General features: G+C 35.7%; 1 protein-coding gene across 1 annotated transcript; it reads right to left on the reverse strand.

Moving 5' to 3' along the window:
- On the reverse strand, positions 1-7,941 carry LOC130747810 (uncharacterized). The gene is made up of 6 exons (XM_057600850.1): positions 7,632-7,941; positions 6,107-6,455; positions 3,410-5,841; positions 1,871-2,350; positions 1,226-1,398; positions 1-1,134 (listed from the first exon to the last, which is right to left on the reverse strand). The coding sequence occupies exons 3-6, from the start codon at positions 5,646-5,648 to the stop codon at positions 781-783; spliced, it is 3,246 nt and encodes a 1,081-aa protein (XP_057456833.1). The 5' UTR covers positions 5,649-5,841; positions 6,107-6,455; positions 7,632-7,941; the 3' UTR covers positions 1-780.
- Between the last annotated feature and the right edge of the window lie 3,306 nt (positions 7,942-11,247).

Genomic DNA, 11,247 nt, shown 5'->3' on the forward strand with positions numbered 1-11,247 from the left:
TATGGGGCAAAATCAGTTAAGCAAAATCTACTACTTACAAGCATAGTAACACCACACTATTATAGCGTGTTTGGAACAGGACAAAAAAAACTACACTCTGGAGCTTCTCCCATTAGTGATTATAGGGATTCCACGTGCAAAACCAAACACGCTATAAATGCATATTCACACGGTCATCTAAAAGGGGGAGGAGGATAATGCATGGGGTGACAAAAGTAATTTGGTCCCCCAGTAACACCATAGTAGTTTGGAGGGAGTCCAAACAGTGCAGGCATTCCACTAGGCCTAAAGATGTGTTGGTAATGAGGAGTGAAGCCATGAGGAGGCAGATCGTGTGCTGCACCTGTACGAGGATGTTTGTTCTTCTGACCCGACTGATGTAGTTGATGATTATTGGGCACTTCTTCAATAGGACGTTTCTTCTCCTGAGATCGTTGCACTTGAACTTGATCCGCGGTGACTGCTACATCATTAGGTATATTTTCTTCAGGTTCTTGCCCCTGAACTTGATTCATGATGACTGCTCCGTCGGCAGGTTTCTGTGTTTCCTGTTGCTGCACTTGAACTTCATTCATGGTGACCGCTCCATTTGCAGGTTTCTTTGCTTCTGGTTGTTGCACTTTAACTTGATTCATAGTGACTGCTCCATTTGCACTTTGCATTCTCTCAAGTTTTTTCGCTTGTTTCTTGCTTAATGCTCCATTAGCAGACTTCTGTGCTTCCTGTTGCATTATATTTACAGGTTTCTTTGCTTCAGCTGGCTGTACTTTAACCTGATTCTTAGTGACTTCTCCTTTTGCTATTTCCTTTAGGTTGTTGCACTTTAACTTGATTCTCAGTGACTGCAATGTCTGCACTGATCTTCTCTACAGGTTGTTGCAATTGATTTTCTGCGGATGCTTCGAGTGCGCATTTCTCACCTTGGTGCACTTCAAGTGTGGAGGAAAGCTTTGATACAAGATGACCAAGTACTTCCTTCTGCCTTTCTAGCACAAAAAGTTCTTCCTTCTTCTTTTCTATGGAAAGAATGCGATCCTGAATCTCATCAACTAGGCCCTGAGATTCTAGATTGCTATCTGAAATGCACTGTAGAACATTTCCCAGAATACGAATTTGTATATCTTTGCGCCTAAGCTGAGCTCACGTTCAACATATATATAATTAGCCATGCAACTATATGAAGATTGAGAATTCAATGAGATAGAATTTGAAAGGGGAAGAGAACCTTTTTTTCAAGGGGCTTCTTTCTGCTGAAATGTTTGCCCGCTAGCCGATTTGCTCTCACTATTTCAAGCCGCAAGAGACCAACTGGGTCGAACTTGTCAGTCAACTTATATGCACAAATGAATCTAACAGCTTCAATATACTGCTGCTTCTCAATAAGATTTTGAACAAAATCTGAGACACAAGATAATTTTAATTCATCAAACCTAAAACCGGAAATGTACCTCAGAAGTCAGAATATTAGTAGTGCTTCTTAAGACTCAACAGAAGAATTAGGACATGCTGACATGATGGACAAAATTTCCTTTCAGAATCTAACATCTTAATCTTACAGTACTATTTCATGTATCTCTGTAAATTTTTCCTCACAGTTCAAAAATATGAGATTGCCAAATTTAAATAAGAGTTTTTCTATCTTCATTAGAATATTTTCTATTAATTACTTTATAGACAGCACCATGCATATGTTATCCAAAAAAAAAATTCAGGCGAGGAAAGGCAAAGCAATTTTAGATTTAAATAATTTATATGAATATAAATATCTTTTTCTCTTTCACCATGTCATTTTCAATATATCTTGAAACTACAAACACACTTCCCTATTCTCTCCACTCAAAATAAATAAGACAATTTTTAACAAACATACCGGAGACTTTATCTGCAAAACCAAGGGTCTGAAACAACTCTACAGCTTGCTTGTGTTGAGCAACGAATTCAAAAAGCTTGTAAACTTCATCTTCATCGAAGAAAGAAACTAATCCATAAATAGATAAAAGTTGTAGAAATCCAAGAACCATGGAAGAATTTTCATCGCTTGGGTTCAATTTCGCTTTCAAAGCAACTGCTAGCTTTTTTGCAGCGTCTCTTATATGGGGTTTGATAAACGGTGACGGTGAGATTCTCATCAGCTGATCTAAGAGAATGATGTGGCTCCCATCAAGAATTACGTCTTCATTTCCGTTCCTGTCACGTGGAACAATAGGATTCTGAATTATATCCAAAGCAAGGGTTGCTGGATCTGCTGATGTTTGGAGACAAGCTAAAATGTCATTGCCAATCGACTCAGGCTCATTCGAAAGCAACTGCAAATTTCTTCCATCGGCGGTGGTGGGACAAATTTGATTATCTGTGTAAGATAGAAACTGATATTTACCCAGCAGATACTTAAGCTATTTCATGTTAATAAAGGGGTCTGGAAATAAAGGTGACAATGGGGAAACAAATATCATAGAATGCAGAATGAAAGTCTACAATAACGCAAAGCTGTGCTAGATTGATTTGCATGGGCAACACAAGGAAAGCCGCTATATACTAATACTTACAAGCAATATCATCATAGTGCTATAATTGAATCACATAGAAATTGTATAATGTTAATGAGAGGACAAGATAAGAATAGGTGAGACAACAATGTAATACATGCCAGTGGGGGAATTAATGCACATGTGAGTTCTAACAAGACACTTAGAGCATCTCCAATGGGAGTATGTAATGTCAAATACATATTCTCACCAATATCTATTACCATTGGAGCATATTTTTAATTCCAACATGGCTAGTGAGAGTATGTGAGTGTAGATACTCAATCTAGTCATGAAAAGTGTGTTTGCATTTATTATTGCTTAATGTAAAAGGTTTAAATAAAACTTGCAATTAATAAAATATTTTTTTATATAAACTTTTAAGAGTTGTTGGGTTGGAGTAAAAATTAATAAAAAGATGTAGATGATGTGGCATTATTGGAAGTTGTAAAAAGTAGAATGTAAATACTTTAGTGAGTATCATGGTTAAAGATGCTCTTAGTTCCACTTTTTCTTTTTCACAGATAAACATAAGGGAGCCATACATAGCTGATTATAATACAGGTATAAAACATTGCATCATACAGTTGATGTCACCTACATTAGAGCATTCAGCATTAGATAGCTACATAAGTTACTAGAAATGGTGCTATAATACACCCAAAAAATAAGATAATTTCTGGTGGACAAAAAAGTGTATTTGTACTTGGAAAATTATGGAATCTTTTCGATTTGATTAAGATATACAACATTAACATGACCACAGGGATCTTCAATCAAAAGCAGATCAGGTTTATAAAGATATCAATATAATTAAAGGAGGCAGTTCACAGATAAGATGAAAAATGTTCCAATAAAATAGAGAAAGAAGTGGGTGTATCTACCTGGTAGTTTCTCAATATTACCAAGGGCTTGTGGAGCTTGACAATGCTGGGAAATTATATCTAGAAGCCTCTGAAGTTCATGTTCATTGAAAGACGAACCAATCTCATAAGTAGCAACAAACTTTAAAAAATCCAGGACCTCCAAAGAATCTGTATCAGCTACAGCTATACTTGCTTTCCAGTCACTTGCAAATTTCATTGCTTCTTGTTTTACATAAGAACTAAATACTGGAGAACATTTCTTTAACTCATCCATCAAAAGATTACGTACTCTCCTTGAAATATTTGCATCACATTCAGCAGGTTCTTGCCTCAACTGAGGAGGACAGAAACCTTTTATTGTGTCTAGCACCATTATACTAGGGTCTGATGAAGTTTGAAGAGCATCAGAGACTTGACTACATACCAAGTCATAATTTTTCAGAAGATTTGAGAGCAAATGCAAATTCTTGGAATTGTTTACACTGCCGGCATCTGTAAAATCCTGTGGCTCGGCCTTCACTTGATGAAGGAGGATATTGGACTTCTCTTTCAACACTTGTCCCTCTTCAAATGAATTTCTTAATGATTCATATTGCTTCTCTTTTAATTCAAGCTCTTTCTGTTGTCTTTCTAATTGATTTTGTTTTGACTGAAGGTCCTTCAGTTGCACACTAAATTGTGCTTCTATCAACTCAATCTCCTTTAGTTTTTCTTCATATTGATTCCATTCGGACTCAAGATCCTTCATTTGTGCTTCCAACTGCTTCTCTTTCAACTCAAGCTCCTTTAGTTTTTCTTCATATTGGTTCCTTTTCGACTCAAGATCCTTCATTTGTGCTTCCAACTCGTTCTCTTTTGACTTGTGCCCCTCCAGTTGCCCATTAAGCATTGCCTTTCTTAACTCAGTCGCCTTCATTTGTCCTATATTTTGATTCTTTTGGGACTCAAGATCCTTCACTTGTTCTTCAAATTCTTTCTCTTTTGATTCAAGTTCTTTTGCTCGCACCTCAAACTGTTTCTCCTTTGCCTTAAGCTCCTGCACTTGTCCATCATATTGCTTCTCTTTTGACTCAAGCTTTTTCTCTTTTGACGAATGCGCCTTCACTTGTCCCCTAAACTGCTTCTGTTCTGTTTCAAACTGCTTCATTTGTCCTTTAAAATGCTTCTGTTTTGAATCAAATTCCTTCACTTGTTCTTCAAATTCCTTCCGTTTTGATTCGAGCTCCTGAAGCTGTCCTTTCAATTGCTTCTCTTTTGATTCTAACTCCTTCACTTGACCTTCAAATTGCTTCTCTTTAGACTCAAGCTCCTTGGCTTGTCCATCAAATTGCTTCTCTTTCGAAGCCAGTTCCATCATTCTTCCTATAAATTGCTTCTCTTGTGATGCAAGCTCCTTGGCTTGTCCTTCAAATTGCTTCTCCCTCAATTCGATCTCCTTTACTCTTCCTTCAAATTGCTTCTCTTTTGAAGCCAGCTCCTTCACTCTTCCTTTAAATTGCTTTTCTTGTGATTCAAGCTCCTTGGCTTGTCCTTCAAATTGATTCTCTTTTGAAGAGAGGTCCTTAGCTTGTCCTTCTAATTGCTTCTCCCTCAATTCGATCTCCTTCACTCTTCCTTCAAATTGCTTCTCTTTTGATTCAAATCCTTCCACTTTTACTTCAAATTGCTTCTGTTTTGATTCAAATTCTTTCACTCTTTCTTCAAACTTCCTCTCCTTTGCCTTGAGCTCCTTCCCCTGTCCTCCATATTGCTTCTCTTTCGACTCGAACTCCTTCACTCGCCCTTCAAATTGCTTCTTCATGGACTCGAGGTCTTTCACTCTTTCTCCAAGCTTCCTCTCTTTCTTCTCAAGCTCCGCGCTCTTTTCTCGTATTGACCTCCTGAAAGAATCAAACTCCTTCTTGTTCGATTCGAGCTCTTTAAGCAAATTCCTCCTCTTAAACTCCAGCTCCTTCCCTTCTCCATCGACCAACCTCTGCATTGAATCGAGCTCTTCCTCTTTCACCCTAAGCTCCTTCTTGCAGTCAGTAATTCTCACCGAAAGTTCCCTGAGCTCCTCCTCTTTCCACTCACAATCCCTGTGAAAGTTGTGTAACTCAGCGTCTTTCGCCCGGAGCTCGTGCTCACGCTCCAGAATCAACCCTTCGACCACACCGAGCCTACTTTCCTTCGCGCCGAGATCAGCGCCGCACACCTCAATGGCTCTCTGCATCTTCTTGTGAACTTCATCGCGCTCACTGATTAACCGGTCCATCATCTCACTCCTCCTCCTTCAATCTCAAACTCCTCTCGCAGTCGCCAATCTGCTTCTGAGTCGATTTCAGCGCCTCTTCCATCGCCTCAAGCTCCATGCTCCGCTCCTCCACGCTCCGTCGGATCGCGCGGTACTCCCGCTCTTTCGCGTCAATGTCGCTGCAGTAGGAACTCAACTGCCGCTTGATGGAACTGACCTGAAATCATGAATTACTTTCACTAACCCAAATTTCTTTCCATTAATTAACAAAAATACATATAATCATCATTTCCTATACTATTGTGATTGTGATCATATGTGTATAACAAATTGTTCTACTTAAGCATTTAATACAGGGTGAGGTCTACGAACTTAAAATGATCTTCGAGCGAGGGGATTAGTCTCATAACTGACGGCTGCGAAACCTCAACAAAAAAAAAAGACTCTGAAGTTGTTTCTATAAATGTGAAGCATTGATTTACCTGCTTCTCCTTGGCGTCGAAGGACTTGGAACGGTTCTCAATGAGTCTCTCGAGGGAGTGTATTCGGTATTCTTGCGACTCTCTCTTGATGCGACACTCGTTGATGGACTTGCGAAGGAGAGCGAGTTCACGCTCCTTCAGTTTAATCTCCGCAGAGGATTCCATTATCGTTTGTTGAACAATGGCGTCGTTTTTTTGAATGAGGCGCTCAAGTTCTGGTTCCAGAATGAGATCACATTCCATGGAATCAAGAAAACCTAGAAAAACGGTTGCGGAAACATAGACAAGGTTTTGTGTTCCTTCTTAAACACTCCAAATCCAAATACCTTCAAAATAAGGTTTTGTCTTTCTACAAAAAAAATTATATTTTTATCATTAAAATAATATTCTTTCTGTTCATTCCCCTACTGAAAATAAAGAATATATGGATTGTTTATGAAAAGAATAAGAATTAAAATCTGCATTAGTTATGGATTGTTAAAATAATATGTATATATGTACTACTATTTTGGACTCATCTGGATGTTCCAGAAGTGTTGGTGTTTTATCTTATCATTTGAATTGTGTGAGAATATAAAAATTTGACCTAAGTCAAAATAACTCAACAAACAAATGTCCAAATAAAATAGATGATATCTTCAGTTCCCATTTAAGGTGAATGAGTTTTGTATATTTTAAATTTGATGTGTGCATAGTATCTTCTAAAATAAATTTTATAATTTATAATTTAGTTCTAATATTTTAGACAATACACTATCAGGTATCAACCCCTATATTTTTATAAGGGTGCTAGAGCAACATTGTTGAAAGATTTAATTTTCTTGCCTAAATTTCTCTACTATTAAATTTCTTTCAAAATCCAATTGTAGTATAGATGGGTTATTGTCGAACCACAGGGAATTGGAATACAAATGCCGTTCTTCAGTGATGATTACTTAAGCAATAAGTTTTTCAAAGAGTTTGTTTGTTTGTTTTGTAACCAAGTTCATACAATAGAGAATAAAGCAAAGTAAGCAATAAAATGAGATTTAAATTGTTACAAGTTGAGAAAATGGTTGGGATTAGTTTTCACCAATTGATTTATGTATCCTATAATCTCATACATGAATCTTGTCCTAGCATGGATTTCATCACACCAATTCTTATCTTTTTTATTGAAGTCTCACATAAAAAGATCATTAATTAACTTCCCTAGCTATCAATGTCTTGCATAACCAACAAACCAATTTATAGATTCAGGTGTTAAAGACTATGAATCCTAACTCTATGTCTAGCAATTAAGATTCAAAGATGAAACAATCTATATCAACTTAACATGTAGCTTTCACTCACGTACCAAATTCAAGATCATGTTTTAAATGGCCAATTCCAAAACAAGCATTAAAAACAAGATTACTTCATTAAAATCATGCATAGAACAAGGATTCACATATGAAAATCAAGATGAATACATAATCAAAAGGTTACAACTAATCCCAACACAAGGAGTTTAGCTATCCATAGTCATGAATGCTAAATAACTTACAAGGACAATTGAGATTAAGAGATGAATCTGAATCCTTCTTGCTCTTGATGAGTTTCTAGAATCATGGAACTAATTTAGAGGGTTCTAACAAGTATCCATTCAGCCCCTAAGGATAGAGAACTCGAAACAAAGGAAGGAACAAGAGTAAAGAACAAGATTTATGACTAAAAATTTAAGTGTTACAAGCCTACACTAAGATGTCTTGGCTAAGATCTCTTCAATGAGGAGCCAAATGCTCTCTTTATAGGATGTTTGGGAGCCCTTTTTATGTCCTTCTTCTGAGTTGTTCAAAGCCATGTGATTTCTCTCTTTTAATTAAACAAAGCTGGCCAAGAAAACAGCCCATGCTCCCACGGTTTCAGCTGGAGTTTTTTAGCATTTTAAGAGCTTTTCCAACATTGCAACCAGCTCATTCATGGACCCTTGTCTTCCTTTTCATCAAAGGAGTGAGTCATCATCAATCATAGTGTGATAAACTACTCAAGGACAGCAAGAACATTTCAAAAACTCAAGCTGAATCATTGAACTTTCCAGCTTTGAAGTCCTAGCCGTGGGCTTCCTTCTTTGGACAGCTTATGTCCTTTTGTTTGCCCATGCTTCTCTTGCATTGTTTAGTCATACTTTCAAGGAACACTCCATGAGAAAATTGCAAGCTGAATCAATGTATATTCATAAAGCAAAGTTTGATTTTTTAATCATTCTTTATGAATCATTCTTTATTCCATGCTCTTGCTTTTCTTTCTTTATCTTGTCCAAGCTACTTTTGCCATGTTCTCTTGCTTTTCTTTCTACTTTTGCCATGTTCTCTTGCTTCTTATTCTGATTTCATTCTCCCTTTCCTTGAGTTGTTTATGTGTGAAAGAATATTCAATCATTCTTTGCAAAAATTCTGCACAAAACCAACCAAAGCACATGTTATTTCAAGCCATGAAATAATCAATCCAAGCAAGGAAATTTCGTGAATCATCAAGAGCAAGGAAGAATGTGAAATAAATTTCTTTCTATCCTTCATTCACTTATCTTTAGCTTAAGGATCAGATCAAGGTGACTTACTCATCAAGAAACATTTATTAAAAGCTCACATTTGGTAGGAAAAATCACAAATTTGGACACAAAAACTTAAAACAAGAAAAGATTATGACTAAAGCACATTTCTAAGAAATTCTAATCAAAGAGAGTTAATTTGATAGTAAAATGACATAATTAATAAGATAAGGGCCTAAAAACAATAGGTAAAATGTGGTAAATTTGACACTTATCAAACATCCACTAAATTAATTTGAAGAAATTAGAGTATCTATTTTTATTTGAAAAAATAAAATAAATTAGGACTTGATTCATTTGATCTAGAATGAAATCAAAGTTCATTGTCTATTTTTTTTTTTTTTTCGTCACCGCCATCAGTTTGTTTCCAAAATGTTTTTTTTTACACCACACACAAAAAAGGTGAACCACACCGCCCTACACAGCATGGGAATGTTTTTTTTTTTTTATGTTGCAGTCTAATGGATCACTCAGAAGCTGGCCCAAAGTAACTCAGTAATTTAGTATTAATTACTTGATATCTTCTTCTCTTCCAATTGAATTCTTGTTTCTTACCCTTTCTAGTTTGAGAAATGTTTGCCATACATTTTTCTATGGACACACTCTAACAAAGACTCTTGTTGTTTTTTATTACGGACGTCTTTGCACTGCTCTGATGTAACTTCTAATTTTATGGATTTGGAACTAAGCCTCTCACAACTGTGAATTTGTATTTGCACACACTAGGATTAGAATCTAAAATAAATTAAAATATTCAAGTGCACTACTCATCAGTCATCACCGTTATATATGAGATCAAAATAAGCATTGAAGTAAAAGGTAAGAGCTGAAGTTACTTGATGTGGTGGAAACAAAATGGAATCCCTTGGTCCTTTCTTTCTACTCTTCTATCTTTGATTTGGTAGTCCTCTTCTCTTTTTTTTTCGTTTCTTCAATCCTTGATTTTTCTGATCCTTTCTGATTTATAGAGCCGTGAGACAATTACTTGCAAGTTGTAAATTGAATGCTTTTGAAGCATTTCAAAGCTCCCCAACTGTCTTTGACATTTTTCTCAAACATTGCAGCTCGAGGGGGAAAAATACGACTTAAAACTCAGATAATACTGAGTATTCAATTCACACTATTTTTTTTTGAAATATAACTAATTTATGGCAATTTCTCTGGAACCCTTTCAAAAATGGAGGGTTCCATACCTTTTAGTCATGTTTTCTCCATAATAGATTTTTTAAAATTGACAAATACGACTTTTGTATGGTAAAAAATGAACTAAATGATATTATGTCCTCTTATTTTCAATGGGTACCGGAGCAATGCCCTTATTTTATTGATTCAGATTTTTACTTTGAGATCAAATTAAAAGTAAAATAGGAAAATGTAAAGTCAAATTAAAAAAAAATCAAATCCAAATTGAAATTGAAATTCAATTGTGGATAATGAGTTTGTTCTTAAAACAAAAAACACTTCAAGCACCTCTAATCTTTATAAGGATGGTGAGTCCAGTGTGGACCTTAGTGTGACATCCAAAGGGGTAATATATGTGACCTCGTCCAGTCCAATCCATATCTTTCACTTAAGACTCGGGAGACTCCCTGATTGGGTCATAGTGACCAAGTAGCAAAAGGATAAGTAATAATACTCATATTATGTGATTACATATGTGTAGGGCCCAAAACATATTTTAGCTTCAATTTTTTGGAAATCTGTTCAAGAACACAACATACCCTCTTCAACACCACTCAGTCGCGTCGGGTCTGCCACTCAGTTGAAAGCTATGAAACAAGTCTGTGGGAGTTTAAAACTTGAATTGGCACAATATCACGAAGTTGCCACCTTTGCTCAATTTGGCTCAGACCTTGATGCTGCGACTCAGCATACTCAATAGAGGTGTAAGACTGACAAAAGTACTGAAACAACCACAATATGCACTACATCCAATTGAAAAATAAATTCTAGTCATTTATGCAACTGCCAATAGATTTTGTGATAAAATGCCATTAGACAAAATTGCTTAATATGAGACATTCTAAGTATATAAAACCAGAATTACTACGATCACTTAAAGTATACTAACTAGCAAAAGAATGATAGAACCGGATGTATATTACTACCTACGTTCCTTGTTTATTGTCCACTTTGAAGAAAAAAAATGTTCATATATATCTTTCAACTTAGAGTTTCAAGAAAGTATTAAATAATGTTTTTCCAATAAATCCCCTTGCAGGAACAATAAATGAGAAAATATAAAATGCATTCTAATTTCTAAAGGGTGAAATATGAAAATAAATACTAATACAATGAAAATTAACAAATTAATTACGATTCTTGATATTTGTATTTTTTCTCTCTTGAACAATAACATTTTTTATTTCCCAATGAAAATTCTCTATTTTTGAACTCGAATCCTCAATATTAAGGACCGTCGCTGATGGTTACAAAACATATATAACAAATAAACGTGTAAAAGAATTTATCATTCATAAATTGACTATCCTAGTAAATGTTACTCCATCTATCCCTATATAACTAACACCTTAAGATTGTTGTACAAGTATTAAGAAATAACAATTAATGT

Source organism: Lotus japonicus, chromosome 3 (assembly GCF_012489685.1).
Source record: "Lotus japonicus ecotype B-129 chromosome 3, LjGifu_v1.2".
Classification (NCBI taxonomy): domain Eukaryota; kingdom Viridiplantae; phylum Streptophyta; class Magnoliopsida; order Fabales; family Fabaceae; genus Lotus; species Lotus japonicus.